This window comes from Homarus americanus, unplaced genomic scaffold (assembly GCF_018991925.1).
Source record: "Homarus americanus isolate GMGI-L3 unplaced genomic scaffold, GMGI_Hamer_2.0 scaffold5142, whole genome shotgun sequence".
NCBI lineage: Eukaryota > Metazoa > Arthropoda > Malacostraca > Decapoda > Nephropidae > Homarus > Homarus americanus.
Genome location: NW_024727827.1, coordinates 90,001 through 114,677, shown reverse-complemented (window position 1 = coordinate 114,677; position 24,677 = coordinate 90,001). Strand labels below are relative to the sequence as shown.

Here is a 24,677-nt window from a genome sequence, read left to right as displayed (position 1 = left end):
GTGTGTGTGTGTGTGTATGTGTGAGGGGGTGTGTGTGTGTGTGTGTGAGGGTGTGTGTGTGTGTGCGTGTGTGTGTGTGTGTGTGAGGGGTGTGTGTGTGTGTGTGTGTGTGTGTGTGTGTGTGTGTGTGTGTGTGTGTGTGTGTGTGTGTGAGGGGTGTGTGTGTGTGTGTGTGTGTGTGTATGTGTGAGGGGGTGTGTGTGTGTGTGTGTGAGGGTGTGTGTGTGTGTGCGTGTGATTCGGTTGGGTAATACATACTCGTAAGCTTATACTAATTAAGAGGGGATGATATATACGTAACATTAATCATTTATCTTCGTCTTACTACAATAAATCCAAAGTGTCATATGAAGTACTTGACCTATGACCTCTCCTAATTGAAGGTCAGGTCATCTACCCCGGCAAGGTGACCATCGCAGATTGCTTCCGCGTCGGCAACATTGGTCAACTATTTCCCGATGATATGAGGAACTTGCTCTTCTGTATGGAGGAGGTTATGAAGGAAATGGGGTTACCAGTACCACTACCTTAAGTCACACACGCAGGAAACACGTCACAAGAACCAACCAGCCCTCTCCTGTAGGTGGCACAGAACAAGACGTAGAAGTCACAGACGGTGATCACCACTTCCTGGACACCATTTACTCGCTGAGACTGTTTCCTGCGTACGGTCAAGTTGTTGGCTATACCAGTTATGGGCTAATCCAGGTAGAGCATCTCAAGTGAAGCTGCCAGTACTTCTGCTGTTATATTATAAAGACAGATAGAGATTATATATTAACTTCAGACATAAATATGAGATACAACAGAATTTCTCGACGTTATGCTGAAATAGAGCGAGATTTTAGCCATTATATGTGAAAAAAAATCATTGGACTGTCTTGGTTTATAAGGCAAGTTTTATATTACAGTAATTTTCCTTATATAATACTGTACCATTTGCCTTACACTAGAGATGGCAATAAAAGGATAACACATTGAGACGAATAATAAACAGGAGATACGAGCATTAAAGTTAATAGTTAAATTTCAGTCTATAGGGAACTGCATTGTCCAGTGATATAGAAATTATATATGTAGTCAAAAGCAAAAAGAAATTAATACAAAGATGAAAATATTCCAAGAGTATTATGTCAAAAGTATCGTGAATAGAAAGTTGATTATAAATACTTGACTTAGTGGTTTGTGAAATATTTTGATTTACACGAGGGAACACTACAATATAGCTTAGGATATTAAAATCTAACTCACTCAACTAACCTACGACAATCCAGCATTTTTATAAACATTCTACCATAAAATTCACTTCTAACTTACTTCTTCAATATTAAAGTATAAGTATTTGTGATTTATGTCTCAATGGATCACTTATATAGTACTTAAACACTTATTTACACTTTATACAGTACATGGGGAGATTCTTAGTCGTTGCATCAGTATATTAAAGTAAGTTTTCCATTACACTGTAGGGGTAGTTAAGCCTTGTTAGATAAGGTTAATAATAATAATAATAATAATAGTAATAATAATAATAATAATCTGAAAAAGCTTCCATGAATTTATTGACACCATACCTTTAACAAAAAGCCTATTGTTCCCATTATCTTAACATCCTCTCTGTTCTATTAACATTATAAAATTAATTATCAAATAAATAGGATAAACATGATAATAGACTTTTATATCCTGTTAAAATTAAGATATCCCGCCCATATCATCCCACTGCAAAACGAGATGCAAATTTTCAATAGGAACTCCGACACAGATCTATAACGGGACTAGTTAATAGCAGTTAATAGCAACCCATGAAAGTAAAAGTGTTATATTAATAGCATGTTAATAAAATAATGGCTATGTAATGTAACAAGGATTATTAAGTAACTATTAATGTATATCTGTTTATAATACATTCATTCTTTATAAGGTAACTGGTTATGTCCATCTGAGTACAGTTTAAGCTGATGGTCACAGTATAAGCTGATGGTCACAGTTTAAGCTGATGGTCACAGTATAAGCTGATGGTCACAGTTTAAGCTGATGGTCACAGTATAAGCTGATGGTCACAGTATAAGCTTATGGTCAACAATATAAGCTGATGGCCACAGTATAAGCTGGTGGTCACAGTATAAGCTGATGGTCACAGTATAAGCTGATGGCCACAGTTTAAGCTGATGGCCACAGTTTAAGCTGGTGGTCACAGTATAAGCTGATGGCCACAGTTTAAGCTGATGGTCAAAAGTATAAGCTGGTGGTCAAGCAGGATAAGCTGATGGCCACAGTTTAAGTTGATGGCTACAGTATAAGCTGATGGTCACAATATAAGCTGATGGTCACAGTATAAGCTGATGGCCACAGTTTAAGCTGATGGCCACAGTTTAAACTGATGGCCACAGTTTAAAACTTTCTCCATTTAAAGCTTACTGAAAATTAAGAAATTATTCATAGTTTTAATTTTATAATTCGTGTATTTATCTAAACTTTGTAGTACAGTATTTTGTATTATTAGACATATGTAAAACTTTGTAGTACAGTATTTTGTATTATTAGACATATGTAAAACTTTGTAGTACAGTATTTTGTATTATTAGACATATGTAAAACTTTGTAGTACAGTATTTTGTATTATAAGACATATGTAAAACTTTGTAGTACAGTATTTTGTATTATTAGACATATGTAAAACTTTGTAGTACAGTATTTTTAGAGAAGATATTGTTTTTGTTAATACAGTTCAGTACTGTATTATTGTTGAGACGTTCAATACCAATTATTTAGAGTTTGTAAGACATAATTTAGGGGTAACAGATGTGGTTTATTCCCTACCAGTGTTAGAATTCAGTAAAATATAAAGTAATATACACAGCTTAAAGACTTTTGTATTGCATAAGTATACAAATAAATTATACAATACAGTCATATACAATACAGTACCATAGTTAATGAGTGTCACAGCCTGTGGTTGTTTATGTCAGTAACAGCTGTTAACCCCTAGTGCTCGTCCTCCACGTTTCAGTAGGTCTTATAAGAAGGTCGTTCAGATATCTAGACGGTCTGTCCCTCGTAACGATCTTTAAGAGTGAAGTGCTTCCCCATTTGGAGTACTGTCACCCCGTCTGGTCCCCGGGATACATCAGGGACTGTCAGTTGGTTGAAAATACCCAAAGGAGGGCCACCAGACTGATGCCTGCACTTCGGCACCTCAGCTGCCCTGCGAGACTGGAGCGCCTGAACTTGCCTAGCTTATACTACAGACGGTCAAGGGGTGACCTAATCGAGGTGTATAAGCATCTCAGGGGGCACTACTCAGTTGAGTGTCCTTACTTGGAGCTGGCGGACGCTCGCCTCACAAGGGGTCACAGCTCAAGGTTGAAGAAGCAGCAAGTCGAGAAAACTGTGAGGTCAAACTGATCCCCGTTGGCTTATGGTAGATGTCACACAAGAAACAATTAGTCATCACACGTTTTAGTGACTCACAGGGGTCAAGGGGTCAGCCACAGGTAGATCAAGGAGGTTGTCTTAGGTCCACTGTAAGATAACACCTGATTACGATAATTGGAGATGTTATTTTAGTACAGTATTTCATCAAGTCTGTTCCGTCATTTCATAAGATTAATGTAAGATAATTTTGGTCTATTTCCAGGAAATATGTATAAATTTCCCCTAGTATACATATTGAGATTTCCATATGTATTAATATCCTTAACCTAACCTTACCCTAACCTAACCTAAGGTCATGTTAATAAGGTGAATATTTTAGTGAATATTAGAGTTGAGATAAAAAGGAGGATGGAAGCAGGGAGGGAGGGAGGAAGCAGGGAGGAGAAGCAGGGAGGGAGAGCAGGAGAGGGGAAGCAGGAGGAGAGCAGGAGGCAGGAGCAGGAGGGAGAAGCAGGGAGGGCGGGAAGCAGGAGAAGCAGGAGGGAAGCAGGGAGGGCAGGAAGCAGGAGGAGGGAAGCAGGAGGACAGGAGGGAGGAAAGCAGGAGGGGAGGAAGCAGGGGAGGGCAGGAAGCAGGGGAGGGGGAGGGAGCAGGGGAGGGGCGGGAAGCAAGGAGGGAGAGCAGGGAGGGCGGGAAGAGGAGGAGGGAGGAAGCAAGGAGGGAGGAAAGCAGGGAGGGCAGGAAGCAGGGAGGGAGGGAAGCAGGGAGGGAGCAGGGGAGGGAGAGCAGGGAGGGCAGGAAGCAGGGGAGGGAAGCAGGGGAGGGAGGAGGCAGGAGGGCAGGAAGCAGGGAGGGAGGAGCAGGGAGGGAGGAAGCAGGGGAGGGAAGCAGGGAGGAGGAAAGCAGGGAGGGAGGGAAGCAGGGAGGAGGAAGCAGGGAGGGCGGGAAGCAGGAGGGCAGGAAGCAGGAGGGAGGAAGCAGGGAGGGAGGAAAGCAGGGAGGAGGGAAGCAGGAGGAGGGGGAAGCAGGGAGGGAGGAAGCAGGAGGATGGAAGCAGGAGGGAGGGAAGCAGGAGGGCAGGGAAGCAGGAGGGAGGGGAGCAAGGGAGGGCGGGATGCGAGGAGAGGGAAGCAGAGGGAGGAAGCAGGGAGGGCAGGATGAGGAGGAGAAGCAGGGAGGATGGAGAAGCAGGAGGAAGCAGGAGGAAGCAGGGAGGGCAGGAAGCAGGAGGGAGGAAAGGGGAGGAGGGCGGGACAGGGAGGAGGAAGCAGGGAGGGCAGGATGCAGGGAGGGAGGAAGCAGGAGGATGGAAGCAGGGAGGGAAGCAGGGAGGGAGGAAGCAGGAGGAGGGGAAGCAGGGAGGAGGCAGGGGAGGCAGGGAAGCAGGGAGGGCAGGGAAGCAGGAGGGAGGGGAAGGGAGGCGGGATGCAGGGAGGAGGAAGCAGGAGGAGGAAGCAGGAGGGAGGAAGCAGGGAGGAGGAAGCAGGGAGGGCAGGGAAGCAGGGAGGGCGAGGAAGCAGGAGGGAGAGCAGGAGGAGAAAGCAGGGAGGGAGGAAGCAGGGAGGGAGAAGCAGGGAGGGCAAGGCAGGAGGAGAAGCAGGGAGGAGAGCAGGGAGGAGGAAAGCAGGGGGCGGGAAGCAGGAGGGAGGAAGCAGGAGGGAGGAGCAGGAGGAAGCAGGAGGAAGCAGGGAGGGCAGGAGCAGGAGGAGGAAGCAGGGAGGAGAAGCAGGAGGAGGAAGCAGGGAGGGAGGAGAAGCAGGGAGGAGGGAAGCAGGAGGGAGGAAAGCAGGGAGGGCAGAGGCAGAGGGAGAAAGCAGGGAGGGCAGGAAGCAGGAGGGCAGGAGCAGGGAGGAAGCAGGGAGGGAGAGCAGGGAGGAGGGGAAGCAGGGAGGGAGGGAAGCAGGGAGGGCAGGAAGCAGGGAGGAGGGAAGCAGGGAGGAGAAAGCAGAGGAAGCAGGAGGAGCAGGAAGCAGGGAGGAGGAAGCAGGGAGGAGGAAAGCAGGGAGGAGGAAAAGCAGGAGAGGAAAGCAGAGGGGGAAGCAGGGAGGATGGAAGCAGGGAGGGAGGGAAGCAGGGAGGGAGGGAAGCAGGGGAGGGCAGGAAGCGGAGGGAGGAAGCAGGGGAGGAAGCAGGAGGGGAGGGGGGGAGGAAAGCAGGGAGGCGGGAAGCAGGAGGGCAGAAGGGGGAGGAAGCAGGGAGGGAGGAAAGCAGGGGGCAGGGAAGCAGGGAGGAGGAAGCAGGGGAGGGAGGAAGCAGGGAGGGCAGGAAGCAGGGGAGGAGAGCAGGGGAGGGCGGGATGCAGGGAGGAGAAGCAGGAGGATGGAGAAGCAGGGGAGGGAGGAAGCAGGGAGGGAAGGGAGGCAGGGAGGGCAGGGCAGGGAGGAGGAGAAAGCAGGAGGGCAGGGAAGCTGAGGGAGGGCAGAAGCAGGGGAGGAGGGAGCAGGGAGGCAGGAAGCAGGAGGAGAAGCAGGAGGAGAAAGCAGGAGGGAGGAAGCAGGAGGGAGGGAAGCAGGGAGGGAGAAAGGGGAGGAGGGAAGCGGAGGGGGAAGCAGGAGGGCAGGAAGCAGGGAGGAGGGAAGCAGGGGGCAGGGAAGCAGGGAGGGAGGAAGCAGGGAGGGCAGGAAGCAGGGAGGAGAGCAGGGAGGGGGAAGCAGGAGGGAGGGGAAGCAGGAGGGGAAGCAGGGAGGGGGAAGCAGGGAGGAGCGGGGGAGGGGGGGAAGCAGGGAGGGCAGGGGAAGCAGGGAGGGCGGGGAAGCAGGAGGGCAGGGAAGCAGGGAGGGCAGGAGCAGGGAGGGAGGAAGCAGGGGGGGATGAGGGAGGGCGGAAGCAGGAGGCAGGAAGCAGGGGAGGGCAGGAAGCAGGGAGGGCAGGGGAAGCAGGAGGGCAGGGAAGCAGGAGGGCAGGAAGCAGGGAGGCAGGAAGCAGGGAGGAGGAAGCAGGGGAGGCAGGAGGGAGGGAAGCAGGGAGGGAAGCAGGGGAGGGCAGGGAAGCAGGGAGGGCAGGGGAAGCAGGGAGGGGGACAGGGGAGGAGAAAGCAGGGAGGGAGGAAGAGGGGAGGGGAAGGGGGAGGAGGGAAGAGGAGGAAGCAGGAGGAGGAAGCAGGGAGGAGGGGGAAGCAGGAGGGAGGAAACAGGGAGGGCGGGAAGCAGGGAGGGCAGGGAAGCAGGAGGGGGAGAAGGAAGCAGGGAGGGCAGGAAGCAGGGAGGGAGGGAAGCAGGGAGGGGAAGCAGGAGGGAGGAAGCAGGGAGGGCAGGAAGCAGGGGAGGGCAGGAAGCAGGGAGGGCAGGAAGCAGGAGGGCAGGAAGCAGGGAGGAGGAAGCAGGGAGGGCAGGGAAGCAGGGAGGGAGGCAGGGAGGCAGGGAAGCAGGAGGGCGGGAAGCAGGAGGGAGGAGCAGGGAGGGAGGAAGCAGGAGGGAGAGCAGGGAGGAGGGAAGCAGGAGGCAGGGAAGCAGGGAGGGCGGAAGCAGGGAGGGCAGGAAGCAGGGAGGGGCAGGAGGAGGAGCAGGGGAGGCAAGCAGGGAGGGAGGGGAGCAAGGAGGGCAGGAAGCAGGGAGGGAGGGAAGCCAGGGAGGGCAGGGGAGCAGGGAGGGCAGGAAGCAGGGAGGGCAGGAAGCAGGAGGGAGGGAGAAGGAGGGGGGAAGCAGGAGGAGGAAGCAGGGAGGGCGAGGAAGCAGGAGGGCAGGGGAAGCAGGGGAGGGAGGAAGCAGGGAGGAGGAAGCAGGAGGAGGAAGCAGGGAGGGAAGGAAGCAGGGGAGGAGGAAGCAGGAGGGAGGAAGCAGGAGGGAGGGAAGCAGGGAGGCAGGGAAGCAGGAGAAAGGTTGACCTTATTGAGACAAGTAGGTCATTTCACCACCCACATCACCACGCCTTCACCTGCGGAGACATCAGCCAAGCGTGACATCTCTTAAAGGTGAAGAGAGCACCAGACTACAGCACCCACCAGGATATAAAAAACAAACTCTTCAAGATTATGTTGCCACTACTAACCACGTCACCAACAACCATGTTTATGCACCACAACCACTCCTCCGACTATCTAACCACGTCTGTTTTTCACACTGGGCCCCAATACACTGCTTCCACCAAGCTCCCTGGGCCCCTGAAACAACAAGCAAGCATACGTCTGGATAAATCATCATTGGTTTCCAGTTTTCGTCTCCACCTCTGTCGTCTTAAATTGCCCCCATAACTATAGTTTAACCTTTGCCTGGATGGTCTTTCTTCCTTAACATCTATACATGGCAAGAACTAGAAATGATTCTCAACAGCGTATAAAAACCCATTCTCTCCCTCTCTCTTACACCACACTGCGCCATACTCAACACTGTAGCACCCTCTGATCTACGCCATCCCAGCCATTGTTAAAAAAAAAAAACATCAATAACTCGTAAATTACTTGTGTGTTTGTTTACTTGCTCCTACAATCACACTTTTTATGTTGTAATTGTGTTGAATTTCCTTGTTAAATTAAGTTCTTATAGTTACTGTGTTTGTTATTGACTCGTTTATTATTATTATTATTATTACACATAGATTACTTGAATATAATTAATTGAGTCTTATTTGAGTTACAGAATCGCTAGAACATCACCCAAAAATATAAGAATCAATTAAAACAATAAAAATTTAATATATTGTTTATTTGTTTTAGTTTTTCCTTAACATTATTATATACAGGATCACGACAGTCAACCCCCATCGACAACATCACTTAAATTCTATCTTTGGCAGATCCTTGATTACCCTATAATTGTCATTTATAACCCCGTATAATAAATGAACCAAATTAATTAGATATAATATCCATGACAGCGATACAAATATAAGTTATAAATTCACTGACGATACTTTATTGCACACTTGTAATAAATAGTTAAACATTAAGAGAAATAAATGTTAATAAATGTTTTTCTCTATCGTCAACAGAAGGACTCGTATGTGAGACCTCCTGAGTTACTAACCGGCTCCTCGTTCAGGTACAGGCCACAGCCTACCATGGCCATATTACTGTTATTAATCTTATTCTATTAATACACGGAACTTACTACACTTTAACACTAATAATAGTAGTTAGTATGAATAGGCAGGTACAGTTATATCCTGATTCAGTGAGTACATGGTAACAGTGAGTCTGTGTCTAGCAAGGGACGCTGTTCGTCTGAGATATCCCCCATGGCAAGCTGGGATCCTAGCCTCTGGTCGGAGATGCACTGGGCTAATTTCTCTCACTATTGGGGTCCTCATAGTCCCTACAGGATCTGGGGCGACGGTAGCTATCCCAACTTCGGCCCCGGTGTTGCCTTCGTCGTTGGTGATCTGGTTGATGAAGGGACTGGTGAAGGCGAAGGGGTGGCGCTGGTCTTGGGTGATGGTGTTGACGGCATCCACACCGATTTCTTTGTAGGGTGGCGGCGGCGGGGACGATGATGGCTCTCTCTTGGGCTTGACGGGAGAGTGGGACGAGGAGGGCTTGGCAGTCTCGTTCACAGCCATGTAATAGGGTGGTGGAGGCGCTTCTGTCTTGAGGACCTCGTCGTAGGTGGGTGGATCGTCGGGTGTCTCCTCTCCTCCATCCCCGCCTCTTCCTACACCGGCCAGAAGCTGTAGAACAAGAAATCATGGTTAATGGACGGGGGAAATTTAACATTAACGAGAAATAAGATAAAATATTAGCCATTTTATGTGTAGCACTACTACCGACACTACTGAACAGTATTCCGTAACGTAAAATTCTTCTTCCATTAGGGATTATCACCACATCCAGCAATACTATATCTAATATTGCCTCTCTGATCAAAAATACTCATGGTTAAGTTACATAATATAACAGTAAATAATATATTTGCTAAAATTTAATACCTCACGAGCAAGTTACGATGAAGTTACACAATCATCTTGCTGCTGGAGTTAGTACTTATGAACTATTGTACCCGCGTGATCTTGAGACTGAAGCTGTGTCAACTATCATACGTTAAAGGTTAAATTATAAAGTCCTTTAATTTTATCACTCATTGGGTTAATAATTACACTTACGTAAAGGCAACTTGACGATAATAAAGTACTCAGCGTGATAAGTGTGAGTGATTGGTATGGTAGTAGTCACGTTGAGACGAGGATGAAAATAAACTCAGAATCGTTTTATTTATTTATTTATTTATTTATATCATATTACTTGATAATATGTCATATATTTTAAAGTATTTATTGTTTATTTTTAGTTTTTTTTAGTATTTTGTCGTAGTTTGTTTGGTATGTATGCGAAAAAGGTTTAGTTAGTCGTTAATAATTTTTCAGGGTGTGCGATGGACCTCTCTCTCTCTCTCTCTCTCAGCAGTATTGTTAGGGTTTGTGATTTAATGTTTATATTTAATTTGTTTGTATTGTGTTGTGTGTGTGCGTGTGTGTGTGTGTGCGTGTGTGTGCGTGTGTGTGTGGGGAAGTTTTGTCGTGATGTGATTTTCTTTGGGAATAAATATGCAAGGATTTTTTTTTACTACAGGAATTATCTGTGGATTTGAGGTTTACTAGGGAAATAATCTAGGGGTAATTTATATAAACAGGAAATAATCTAGGGTAATTTATCCCAGCATGATGATTGATGATGATGATTGATAATGATGATGATGATGATGATAACACAAGCAGTAAGATGAACGATAACAGCCCAGATAACGTGATACCTTGTTGATGGTGGTGTTGACAGAGCCCACCTCCCTCCTCCTTAAAATAAATGATTCTTTCGTTATCTACGTAGCAAAAAATTATCGTCAATATCAGGGAACTTGAGTTTATTTGTCATCTGATTTTCCTCATATTTTTTTTTAATAATTTAAGAGGTTCAGTTATCGTAAAGGCTCGTATGATATTTTTTGTAGCCTCTTCACCCCTTTCTTTACTGTCATAAAATCTGGCGTTATCAAATTAAAAATGGTGTCCCCTTGAGTATGATGATTTAACCCCTTGAGTATGATAATTTAATCCCTTTGAGTATGGTGTTTTAACCTTGGTATGATGATTTAACTTTAGTATGATGATTTACTTGGTATGATGATTTAACCCTTTGAGTATGATGATTTAACCCTTTGAGATGATATTTTAACCCCTTGAGTATGATGTTTTAACCCCCTGAGTATGGTGTTTTAACCCTTGAGTATGATAATTTAACCCCTTGAGTATGATATTTTAACCCCTTGAGTATGATGATTTAACCCTTTGGAGTATGATAATTTAACCCTTTGAGTATGATGATTTAACCCTTTGAGTATGATAATTTAACCCTACATTACAAAATAAACACATTCTTAACAATTCCTAAAAACTGTCCATACAACCATCCTAATATCGTTAATTTTATTATTGACTGTATCTGTGTTCTTCAGGCTAAATAAACTGTTTCAATATCAATATATATATCTCTCAATCTATCTCAATTCTCTATCTCTCTATATCTCTAAATAAATGAGTCACGAAGCATCAGGCAGGAACAGAAGGCGAGATAGGGTCGACATGATTCCACTTTAGAGGAGTCATCGTCTTGAAGCATTTTCTGTAGTCACAAGGTTATGTAACTAAGATGATGGGGAGGGAACTGAGTTATTTTTAGTTGTTGTTGAGTAGTTTATTATTTATTAGGGAGATGAATGACAGTAGGAAAATGAATGTGTGAGAGAGAGACGTCTAGAATCCTATACTGTTTGTGATGTTATTAAAGAATGTTGTGAAGGAAGAATGAAGAAGGAGAGAGGAGAAAGAAGGATTTTTTCAGTGCCTTTATCCTTGTAAATGATAAAGTAAGAGAGAGTTGTTTTTCTCGTCAAGTAATAATCTTCCTCCTCCTAGCCCATCTTGAAACTACGACCCTCCTCCTCCTCCTTCTCCCTCCTCCTTCCTCCTTCTCCCTCTGTTTTAGAGATAACACAAGCTGAGTGGTTATAATGATTAAGTACTGGACTTTCGTATCTCTCTGTCTGCCTGTTCTTCTCTGTCTGTCTGTCTTTGCCTTTCTCTCTATCTGTCTCAATTTTCTGTCTCTCTCTATCTGACTCTGTCCCCTCTCCTTCTCTTATTATCTCTCTCTGTCTCCCTCCTTTCTTAATGCTCACCCTGAGAGAGAGAGAGAGAGAGAGAGAGAGAAGAGAGAGCATCCCTCCAAAATTTCAACACCTTCCTCCTATTCTTTCTCTCCTTCCTCCTATCCCTTCTCTCCTTCCTCCTATTCTTTCTCTCCTTCCTCCTATTCCTTCTCTCCTTCCTCCTATTCCTTCCCTCCCTATTCTCCCTTCTCTCTCCTTCCCTCCTATTCCTCTTCTCTCCTTCCACCAAGAAATATTCAGGCTTCCAATCCCTTCCAACTCATACAGTCAAACACACCTATACACCCATACAGTCATACACTCAAACACACTCATCAGTCAAACACCATACAGTCAAACACACCCATACGTCATACACTCAAACACACTCATACAGTCAAACACACCCATACACTAAACACACCCATACAGTCATACACCAAACACACTCATACAGTCAACACTCATACAGTCAAACACACCCATACAGTCATACACTCAACACACTACAGTCAAACACACCCATACAGTCATACACTCAAACACACTCATACAGTCAAACACACCCATACACTCAAACACACCCATACAGTCATACACTCAAACACACTCATACAGTCAAACACTCATACAGTCAAACACACCCATACAGTCATACACTAAAACACCTCATACAGTCAAACACACCCATACACTCAAACACACCCATACAGTCATACAAAACACACTCATACAGTCAAACACACCCATACAGTCAAACACACCATACAGTCATACACCAAACACACCCATACAGTCATACACAAACACACTCATACAGTCAAACACACCCATACAGTCATACACTCAAACACACTCATACAGTCAAACACTCATACAGTCAAACACACCCATACAGTCATACACTCACACACTCATACAGTCAAACACACCCATACACTCAAACACACCCATACAGTCATACACTAACACCCACAGTCAAACACACCCATACACTCAAACACACCCATACAGTCATACACTCAAACACACCCATACAGTCATACACTCAAACACACCCATATAGTCATACACTCAAACACACCCATACAGTCATACACTCAAACACACCCATACAGTCATACACACCCATACAGTCATACACTCAAACACACCCATACACTCATACAGTCAAACACACCCATACAGTCACACAGGAAATAATTACATACACTGACATGACCAGGCATAAGACATACAATAATAACAGGAACTATACAGACTAGAGTATACATAAACACTATACACACAGGGGAATGAATACAGTCGGTGTATAATATGAAGACGAATTATTGTATGTATGATCATGAAGGGTGAATTATACATGAATTATACTGTTTGTGTGTATGACCGAGTGTATGTGTATGGGTGTATTAAAGTAATTGGTTTTTTTTTTTAGTGAGAATGAGTTGTATTATTGTTATTGTTGTTATTGTTATTATTGTTTTTATTGTTATTATTATTATTATTATTATTATTATTATTATTATTATTATTATTATCTTTGTTTTTATTCATCTTATTTTATTCTTTATATCTCCTTCCTTTCATTAAATTTAGTCTCATTTTCTCTTTCTCATTATATTTATTCCATTTTCCTTCTTCTCTTTCCTCCCGGCTGTTGTAGATATTCTTTTGTACACGATAAACACCCCAGAGCGATGATGCCTTCGCCAGCACGAGCGATCATCTGCGTCTGGTGTTGGCCTCTCCAAGCATCTACCAGCCAGTCAACAAGCTACCAGCCAATCAACAACCATCTACCAGCCAGTCAACAAGCTACCAGCCAATCAACAACCATCTACCAGCCAATCAACAACCATCTACCAGCCAATCAACAACCATCTGCCAGCCAGTCAACAAGCTACAGCCAATCAACAACCATCTACCAGCCAATCAACAGCTACCAGCCAATCAACAACCATCTACCAGCCAATCAATCAACAACCCAACCTACCAGCCAATCAACAACCATCTACCAGCCAATCAACACCATCTACCAGCCAATCAACAACCATCTACCAGCCAATCAACAACCACCTACCAGCCAATCAACAACCATCTACCAGCCAATCAACAACCATCTACCAGCCAATCAACAACCATCTACCAGCCAATCAACAACCACCTACCAGCCAATCAACAACCATCTACCAGCCAATCAACAACCATCTACCAGCCAATCAACAACCATCTACCAGCCAATCAACAACCACCTACCAGCCAATCAACAACCATCTACCAGCCAATCAACAACCATCTACCAGCCAATCAACAACCATCTACCAGCCAATCAACAACCACCTACCAGCCAATCAACAACCATCTACCAGCCAATCAACAACCATCTACCAGCCAATCAACAACCATCTACCAGCCAATCAACAACCACCTACCAGCCAATCAACAACCATCTACCAGCCAATCAACAACCATCTACCAGCCAATCAACAACCATCTACCAGCCAATCAACAACCACCTACCAGCCAATCAACAACCATCTACCAGCCAATCAACACCATCAACACCAGCCAATCAACAACCACCTACCAGCCAATCACAGGACAGAAACATCCCCCACCCCATCTCTCCTCCCTCCCTCCTCACTAGGGTTCGAACGTGGGGTCTTGAGGATTCGAATCGAGTGGTTTGCTGCTTCTCCACTGTGATGTTTTCTTCTGTTTGTATCTACCTTCTTGTTTATCGCTTTCTCTCTCTTCTTCTTCTTCTTCTTGTTCCTCTTCTTCTCTTCCTTTCTTACCTGTTTTTTCCTTCACGTCTTTAGTTGGTTAGTTGTCTCCGTTTCTTATTCCTTCCTTTATTGGCCTGTCTTAAGTAATAGTTCTTCTTGTTCTTCTTGTTCTTCTTGTTCTTCCTGTTCTTCTTGTTCTTGTTCTTGTTCTTCTTTTACGTGTTGTTATTCTTCGTCTTTTTATTGTTATTATTATTATCATTATCATTATTTTTTTATCATTATTTTTTAGTATTATTTTATTATTGTTATAATTATTATTATTATTTATTTTATTATTATTATTATTATTATTATTTCATTATTATTATTATTTTTATTATCATTATTATTATTATTATTATTATTATTATTATTATCATTATTATTATTATTATTATTATTATTATTGTTATTATTATTATTAATTATATAAATTTTATTACATTAATATCAATATAATGTACAGTTTACATAAAATATATTGGTTATGTTGTTAGAGAGAGAGAGAGAGAGAGAGAGAGAGAGACGCGCCACCCATAACACAACCCGTAGTTATATCACTGTTACATGCCTTAAAAACGGTTCATAATGTGATCACTCAGTCGATTCTCAAATGATCGTTCGTTAAATTTACCTTAGCAGCACCAGTTAGGAGACACAACACTGAGACTCTACCTTAACACCACCAGTTAGGAGACACAACACTGAGACTCTACCTTAACACCACCAGTTAGGAGACACAACACTGAGACTCTACCTTAACACCACCAGTTAGGAGACACAACACTGAGACTCTACCTAACACCACCAGTTAGGAGACACAACACTGAGACTCTACCTTAACACCACCAGTTAGGAGACACAACACTGAGACTCTACCTTAACACCACCAGTTAGGAGACACAACACTGAGACTCTACCTTAACACCACCAGTTAGGAGACACAACACTGAGACTCTACCTTAACACCACCAGTTAGGAGACACAACACTGAGACTCTACCTTAACACCACCAGTTAGGAGACACAACACTGAGACTCTACCTTAACACCACCAGTTAGGAGACACAACACTGAGACTCTACCTTAACACCACCAGTTAGGAGACACAACACTGAGACTCTACCTTAACACCATCAGTTAGGAGACACAACACTGAGACTCTACCTTAACACCACCAGTTAGGAGACACAACACTGAGACTCTACCTTAACACCACCAGTTAGGAGACACAACACAGGCTACCTTAACACCACCAGTTAGGAGACACAACACTGAGACTCTACCTTAACACCACCAGTTAGGAGACACAATAACACTGAGACTCTACCTTAACACCACCAGTTAGGAGACACAACACTGAGACTCTACAACACCACCAGTTAGGAGACACAACACTGAGACTCTATAACACCACCAGTTAGGAGACACAACACTGAGACTCTACCTTAACACCACCAGTTAGGAGACACAACACTAGAGACTACCTTAACACCACCGTTAGGAGACACAACACTGAGACTCTACCTTAACACCACCATTAGGAGACACAACACTGAGACTCTACCTTAACACCACAGGAGACACAACACTGAGACTCTACCTTAACACCACCAGTTAGGAGACACATTAACACTGAGACTCTACCTAACACCACCAGTTAGGGAGACACAACACTGAGACTCTACCTTAACACCACCAGTTAGGAGACACAACACTGAGACTCTACACCACCAGTTAGGAGACACAACACTGAGACTCTACCTCTACACCAGTTAGGAGACACAACACTGGACTCTACCTTAACACCACCAGTTAGGAGACACACTGAGACTCTACCTTAACACCACCAGTTAGGAGACACAACACTGAGACTCTACCTTACACCACCAGTTAGGGACACAACACTGAGACTCTACCTTACACCAGTTAGGAGACACAATAACACTGAGACTCTACCTTAACACCACCAGTTAGGAGACACAACACTGAGACTCTACACACACCAGTTAGGAGACACAACACTGAGACTCTACCTTAACACCACCAGTTAGGAGACACAACACTGAGACTCTACCTTAACACACCAGTTAGGAGACACAACACTGAGACTCTACTATAACACCATCAGTTAGGAGACACAATTAACACTGAGACTCTACCTTAACACCACCGGACAGGAGACACAACACTGGACTCTACCTTAACACCACAGTTAGGAGACACAACACTGAGACTCTACCTTAACACCACCAGTTAGGAGACACAACACTGAGACTCTACCTTAACACCACCAGTTAGGAGACACAATTAACACTGAGACTCTACCTTAACTAGATACCTTCACACCACCAGTTAGCACTACATACATACATACATACATACATACATACATACATACATACATACATACATACATACATACATACATACATACATATATACATACATACAGCCTCCCGCCGGTGTTGTGTTATCACGGGCTTCCCAGGGAGATAACACAGTCAACAACAGGGAGAGCGAGGCAGGGAGATAGGGAACTAGGGAGGAAGACAAGGAGCTAGGGAGGAAGACAAGGAGCTAGGGAGAGGGAGAGAGAGAGAGATAGGATGAGGGAGACATAGGGAGACAGGGAGATAGGGAGAGGTTGACAACAGTACATTAACACCAGACCAACACAACTTTCTTATCACACAATTAAATCATGTCACTGAACTCTCTTATCTAAGGTGCACTTAACTAGGTCAGGCAGGGTGGGAGTAGGTCAATCACCCAGTCAGTCCACAGTAAACTAGGTCAGGCAGGGTGGGAGTAGGTCAATCACCCAGTCAGTCCACAGTAAACTAGGTCAGGCAGGGTGGGAGTAGGTCACTCACCCAGTCAGTCCACAGTAAACTAGGTCAGGCAGGGTGGGAGTAGGTCAATCACCCAGTCAGTCCACAGTAAACTAGGTCAGGCAGGGTGAGATGGGTCAATCACCCAGTCGGTCCACAGTAAACTAGGTCCCAGAGCGGGGTGGGAGTGGGTCAATCACCCAGTCAGTCCACTAAACTAGGTCAGGCAGAGATTGGGGAGTGGGTCAATCACCCAGTCAGTCCACAATATAAGCTGGGTCAGGCAGGGTGGGAGTAGGTCCAATCCACCCAGTCAGTCCACACTAAACTAGGTCGGGCAGGGTGGGGTGGGTCCAATCACAGTCAGTCCACTAAACTAGGTCAGGCAGGGTGGGAGTGGGTCAATCACCCAGTCAGTTCACAGTAAGCCTAGGTCAGGCAGGGTGAGGGTAGGTCAATCCCAGTCAGTCCCACACTAAACCTAGGTCAGGCAGGGTGGGAGTAGGTCCATTACCCAGTCAGTCCACAGTAAACTAGGTCAGGCAGGGTGGGGAGTGGTCCAATCACCCAGTCAGTCTACATTAAACTAGGTCAGGCAGGGTGGGAGTAGGTCAATCACCCAGTCAGTCCACACTAAACTAGGTCAGGCAGGGTGGGAGTAGGTCAGTCACCCAGTCAGTCAGTCAGTCTATAGTAAGCTAGGTCAGACACTATGACACAACTGACGAAGGCTTATGACAACCTAACCTAACCTAACCTAACCTAACCTAACCTAACCAGATGATTGAATACCCTAATGATACCTGAAGGAGGTTAGGTTAGGTTTAGGTTAGGTTAGAAGAAGAAGAAGAAGAAGGAGGAGGAGGAGAATAAAGAAGAAGAACAAGAAGAACAAGAGGAAGAACAAGAAGAAGAAGAAGAAGAGGAAGAAGAAGAAGAAGAAGAACAAGAGGAAGAACAAGAAGAGGAAGAAGAACAAGAGGAAGAACAAGAAGAAGAAGAAGAACAAGAGGAAGAACAAGAAGAAGAAGAAGAACAAGAGGAAGAACAAGAAGAAGAAGAACAAGAGGAAGAACAAGAAGAAGAAGAAGAAGAAGAACAAGAAGAAGAGGAGAAGAAGAACAAGTAACCAACCACCATTATCGTTATCTCTCTACAACAGCTTATCAGTATTATAGATAGTGACTCAGACCAGCCCAAAATACCCCCCCCCCTCCCCACTTATCTTTAGGAGGCGGGGTGGAAGATACAGGGAGGAGGGGGTGGGAGGGGTAGGGAGTTTAGAAATCCGTTAATACCGTTGAAAAAAATCCGTTAATACCGTTAAAAAAAATCCGTTAATACCGTTAAAAAAATCCGTTAATACCGTTGAAAAAAATCCGTTAATACCGTTGAAAAAAATCCGTTAATACCGTTGAAAAAAATCCGTTAATACCGTTAAAAAAAATCCGTTAATACCATTGAAAAAATCCGTTAACCAAATACCGTTAAAATAAGATAAAATCCGTTAGTTAACCTCCAAACGGCTGGGAGTCAAACGAATCTTTCTAAATAAGGAAATAAAAAAAAACTCTTAAAGGATAACACCGATAGATTGTGGTGTTATCTACGGTAATCTTATGAGGAACTGATAACTGTGTGAGATAACTGTAAGGGGTGACTTCTTCTGCACACACACACAGTACAAAATGAGATTCATTAACCAACAAGACCAAAAAGTAGCATAAAGTAGCAATAAGTAGCAAAAGTAACGAAAAGTAACAAAAGTAGCAAGTAAAAAAAAAGTAGCAAGTAACAAAAAAGTAACATAAAGTAACAAAAAATAGCAAAAGTAACAAGTAACAAAAGTAGCAAGTAACAAAAAGTAGCAAGTAACAAAAAAGTAGCAAAAAGTAGTGGTGAATAGCCATACAAAATATATCCAAGGGAAAGTATATATTTTTTTTGTCCATTAAAATAGTTTTCATATAATAATAAATTATTCATATATATATAGGCGTCATATGTAGGGTGACCCGGAAAAAAATATCTCTCCCTTCCTGCTCCCTGCTTGCTCCCTATCTCCCTGCCTGTTCCCTGTGTTCCTGCCTACTCCCTGCTCTGCCTCCCTCCCTTATCCCTGCCTCTCTCCCTGCCTCCAAACTCACAGTGTCTGAGGAAGTAGGCAGGGAGGGAAGCAGGGAGGGAAGCAGGGAGGGAAGCAGGGAGGGAAGCAGGGAGGGAAGCAGGGAGAGACATTTTTCTGGGATCACTCTACAGCAGATAGACATAGGAAGAACACAGTCGATGCATTATACACCAGGACAGTCGATGCATTATACACCAGGACAGTCGATGCATTATACACCAGGACAGTCGATGGATTATACACCAGGACAGTCGATGCATTATACACCAGGACAGTCGATGCATTATACACCAGGACAGTCGATGCATTATACACCAGGACAGTCGATGCATGATACACCAGGACAGTCCATGCATTATACACCAGGACAGTCGATGCATTATACACCAGGACAGTCCATGCATTATACACCAGGACAGTCCATGCATTATACACCAGGACAGTCGATGCATTATACACCAGGACATCGATGCATTATACACCAGGACAGTCGATGGCCCACAGGACAGTCGTGCATTATACTGGGACAGTCGATGCATTATACACCAGGACAGTCGATGCATTATACCTGGACAGTCGATGCATTATACCAGACAGTCGATGCACGTTGCGCCACCAACCAGGACAGTCGATGCATTGTACAGCAGGACGGTCGATGCGTATACACCAGGACAGTCGATGCGGCGTTATACACCAGGACGGTCGATGGTACACACCAGGACGGTCGATGCATTATACACCAGGATGATCGATGCATTATACACCAGGACAGTCGATGCATTATACACCAGGACAGTCGATGCATTATACACCAGGACAGTCGATGCATTATACAGGACAGTCGATGCATTATACACCAGGACAGTCGATGCATTATACACCAGGACAGTCGATGGATGATATAGGGGAACATTATCGATGAATCATTATAATATATAAGAACGCACCACAGTTTATTAACATAAAATATAGGAACATCTTATAACAGGGTCTAGTGACACATAAACGGACCTCGAAATGAACTCACTTTGTTTCTACCGTCCCACGACTGTCTCGAAGCACTGAGGGCTATTTCGAAGCTTTGAGTACCGTTTCGAAGCTTTGAGTACCGTTTCGAAGCTTTGAGTACCGTTTTGAAGCTTTGGGTATCGTTTTGAAGCTTTGAGTATCGTTTTGAAGCCCTAAGCACCATTTCGAAGCTCTGAGCACCATTTTCAAGCTTTGAGTACTGTCCCCAAACCCCTGAGTAATAATCCGAACCCTGTGAACACCTTCCTGAAACTCTAAACATTAATTGGGTAATGAGAATATCGTCTGAGTGCTGTCTCGAACACTATGAGCACTGTGTTGAACCTCTAAACACTGTATTGAAGCCCTGACCACTGTTTGAAGCCCTGACAACTGTTTTGAAGTCATGACCACTTTTTTGAAGCCCTGACCACTGTTTTGAAGCTCCCATTAATGTCTCGAACACTATGAGCACTGTGTTGAACCTCTAAACACTGTATCGAAGCCCTGACCACTGTTTTGAAGTCATGCAGAGTCCATGACCACTGTTTTGAAGCCCTGACCACTGTTTTGAAGCCCTGACCACTTTTTTAAAGCTCCTATTGCTGTCTCGAACACTCTAAGCACTGTGTTGGACCCCTAAACACTACTTCAAAAGCTCTAATCACTGTTTCAAGTTCTAAACACTTTCCTTCGAACACTCTAAGTATGTTTCCAAAACTTTGAGTAGCGTTTCGAATCTTTTGAACCTAGTTTCGATCTTCTAAACACCATCTTTGAACCACTGAACAACAGTTACGAATTCACTGATAAGCATCCCGAAGTTCCGTATCGAATCCTTTGAGTATCGCTTCGAATCTCTGTTGATGATGGTTCTGAAACCTATGAACAGATTTGAACCTCTGTGAATCTTCCCAAGCCTCCTTTAGACACCGACTAAACCCACAACCAATCACTGTCTCGAAACACAGGAGACCCACCAATCACTGTCTCGAAACACAGGAGACCCACCAATCACTGTCTCGAAACACAGGAGACCCACCAACCACTGTCTCGAAACACAGGAGCCCCACCAATCACTGTCTCGAAACACAGGAGACCCACCAACCACTGTCTCGAAACACAGGAGACCCACCAATCACTGTCTTGAAACACAGGAGACCCACCAATCACTGTCTCGAAACACAGGAGCCCCACCAATCACTGTCTCGAAACACAGGAGACCCACCAATCACTGTCTCGAAACACAGACTCGAAACATTCCAAACCCACTGTCAATATTTTCCTTGTCAAGTGAATGTTGTTCAGAGTGTATCCATGAGTCAATCAGACACACTTACTAAAAGATATACACTTACACTTACACTTCCCTTCTATAAATTATCTTGTATTTCAATGATTAAACACCGCAACGCTATAACTGGAGGGGTTAGGTTAGGTTCGGTTTTAACTATTTTGTAATACCTTTTAGTTATGTTGGCGCCTTAGGTCAATATTACGCCATTTTGGACAATATCAACAATTATTTTGGACTATTTAACACATGAACCCTTGAGAATCGTTTCACTGACAACAAAAACAATAATATATAACTACTTCTCAGATCAGATGGCGGGGGGGGGAGGGGTCACCACTTTCTGGGCCCCTTGACCCCTTGAGTGACGATGACTTAACCCCACCTTGAGTACAGTGTCATCGTAATCAAAGAAATAAGTCATCGTACTCAAGGGGTAAAGTCATATTTAAAAAGGTATCCTGCCAACTCAGAGGAATATATCTCGTTAACCATGATAGTTCAATACTTAAGACTAAAACCCGTTACATTTACACACACATATGTTTAATGGTAATAATAATAGCATGATAGAGGCAGGAGAGAGCCGGCAGGATAGACAGGCTGGTGGGCGGCAAGGTGGTGTTGTGTGGTCAGTCAGAGGGACACGAGTTGTGTCTGTCCCCTGGTAAGGTAGATCTCATTGCTTCGACACATCTTCAAATCCACATCAGGTGATAATATCAACCTCAACCTCCTCCACTGCTAGCTGAACCATCCATCCATCCACCATTCCACCCTCCATCTCTCCACCTCTCCCTGTGGAAACATTTAAAAACATGTTAACATAACGGGAATAGAACAACAAGGGTAAAGTTCTCCCTACCTGCTGACGTGTGGTGAGAATACTCTTCGTTCTGAAGTACCAGTAGATGGCCTGGGCACCACAGAACAACACCACGGAGAGGAGTATCACAGCGTGCCAGTTCTGCTGTAGGATGAACACAGCAATGAGGGCCAAGTCTGCGAGGAGCAACAGAGGCGATAACATAGCCACAACCACGGGTAGCCTCAATACCCGCCTCCACGATTCTCCATTCTCGTTCTCCATCGCCCACGTAGTCTAGGCTGAGCTTCACAGGCTGTCCTAGAATAACTGGGACTACCTTTACCTGCCCTTTATATAACTTATTGGGTAATGGATTAACAGGTAGAGTACAGGTCATCCCAGGTGAAGGATGTTACTGGATAGACGTGATAACTCTACTCAGCATGAAGCTCGACTGCTGAGGGTGACGTGACGTGGTGACCGAGGGGGCTGACTCCAAGACACCGCGCATGCGTACAACACCTCGTGGCTAGGAACATGTGACGTCACGGCCTACATCAGCTACTAGCGCCTCACGTTCTCCCCCTCAACAACCTCCCCCAATCCCCCCCCTCTACCCCCTCCCTACCCTCCACCCCCCCAAGATAACATACTCCGGCAAGATAACACTCGACTCACGCATGCTTGACGATACCAAGGAACTACCCACTCAAGTACACTTATACAAACACACTTATACACACACACGCTCAAGTACAGATACTTCACTACACCTGTATAATGACCACCACACCTGTATAATGACCACCACACTAGTATAATAACCACCACACCTGTATAATTACCACCACACTAGTATAATAACCACCACACCTGTATAATGACACCCACATCTGTATAATGACCACCACACCTGTATAATGACCACCACACAGTATAATAACCACCACACCTGTATAATGACCACCACACCTGTATAATGACACCCACATCTGTATAATGACCACCACACCTGTATAATAACCACCACACCTGTATAATGACCACCACACCTGTATAATGACACCCACACCTGTATAATGACCACCACACTTGTATAATGATCAGGTAGGCAACGCGGGTGTATATATTTCACCTGTTATCATTATCAATATTAATAATTAGGAAGTTTATCGACATTCAGACGGACACACATGGCGGGGTTTTCCACAGGTAGATAGTGACTGATTAGAGAACCAGCTGTGTCGCGTCTCAACCAGCTGTGGTGTGTGTTAACCAGCTGTGTCGCGTCTGAACCAGCTGTGGTGTGTGATAACCTTAACTGATAGACAGAAACAACATTCCAATTTGAGGTCAATGATTTGGCGTTTTTCGCGAGGTTGTGGAAAATTTTCGCGAGTTGTTCTGTCTCTCTTAAGCCTCGCCAAACTTTCCACAGAACTATTTGTCTGTTTGTCGATACCAGGAGTCGACGCTGCTCAGATCAACAGAGGAGGGATTACCTAACCTAACCTAACCTAACGCTTATAGACATGAGAGAGAGAGAGAGAGTATGAGTTTAGTGGTCTTGTGGAGAGAGAGAGAGAGAGAGAGAGAGAGAGAGAGCCAAACCCGGAAGTCATCACCTTAACTACCCACCAAGTTATTATCTATGGTGTATAGTTCACATTGAGACACAGTTGACCTTGACCACACAGTGTGATAGTACACCCGAGAGAGAGAGAGAGAGAGAGAGAGAGAGAGAGAGAGAGAGAGAGAGAGAGAGAGAGAGAACATAAGAATGGAGGACACTGCAGCGGGCCATACTGGACAGTCCCCTTTACACCCAACCCCTATCGCTCATATATCCATCCAACCTGTGTTTGAAGCTATCCAGCGTGTTAGAGTTAATGATGATGTTTGGTAACTTGTTCCACTCGTCCACTACTCTATTTCCAAACCAATGTTTACCTATCTCGCGCCTAAATCTAAATTTGTCTAATTTAAAACCATTGTTACGAGTTCTCTCCTGGTTGGATAGTTTGAGTACCTTTGTAATGTCACCTTTGTTCAGCCCTGACTTCCCCTTATACACCTCTATCAGGTCGCCCCTCACTCTACGTCTCTCGAGGGAGTGCAAATTAAGATGCTTTAACCTGTCTCTGTACTCAAGGTTCCTAATGCCCGGGATTAGTCTTGTCATTCTCCTCTGGATTCTTTCCAAGGATTCTATATCAATTCTGTAGTACGGTGACCAGAATTGAACTGCGTAATCCAGGTGTGGTCTCACAAGCGCAAGATATAGTTTTAGGATGACCTCACTAGTCTTGTAACTAACACTCCTTTGTATGAACCCAAGTACTTTATTAGCCTTGTTTCGAGCAAATACACATTGTTTACTTG

General features: G+C 44.6%; 2 protein-coding genes across 3 annotated transcripts in view; one reads left to right on the top strand and one right to left on the bottom strand.

Moving 5' to 3' along the window:
• Window positions 1-1,669, top strand: part of LOC121865932 (2-aminoethylphosphonate--pyruvate transaminase-like) — a 32,019-nt gene extending 30,350 nt beyond the window's left edge. For both annotated transcript variants that reach the window (XM_042365492.1, XM_042365490.1), the window contains exon 9: window positions 384-1,669. In XM_042365492.1, the coding sequence (XP_042221426.1) occupies window positions 384-532 (149 nt within the window). In that variant the 3' untranslated portion in view covers window positions 533-1,669. The remainder of the gene's footprint in view (window positions 1-383) is intronic.
• A 6,765-nt stretch (window positions 1,670-8,434) lies between these two features.
• LOC121865931 lies at window positions 8,435-22,776 on the bottom strand. The gene is made up of 2 exons (XM_042365489.1): window positions 22,353-22,776; window positions 8,435-8,979 (listed from the first exon to the last, which is right to left on the bottom strand). The coding sequence occupies exons 1-2, from the start codon at window positions 22,575-22,577 to the stop codon at window positions 8,449-8,451; spliced, it is 756 nt and encodes a 251-aa protein (XP_042221423.1). The 5' UTR covers window positions 22,578-22,776; the 3' UTR covers window positions 8,435-8,448.
• Window positions 22,777-24,677: the final 1,901 nt, after the last annotated feature.

Excerpts from the sequence above, each read along its gene's own strand:
- LOC121865931 (XM_042365489.1), bottom strand. The coding sequence starts at position 22,577 with ATGGAGAACGAGAATGGAGAATCGTGGAGGCGGGTATTGAGGCTACCC. Across the intron at positions 8,980-22,352 it reads TTCTCACCACACGTCAGCAG|CTTCTGGCCGGTGTAGGAAG; the intron begins GTAGGGAGAACT and ends CTTGTTCTACAG.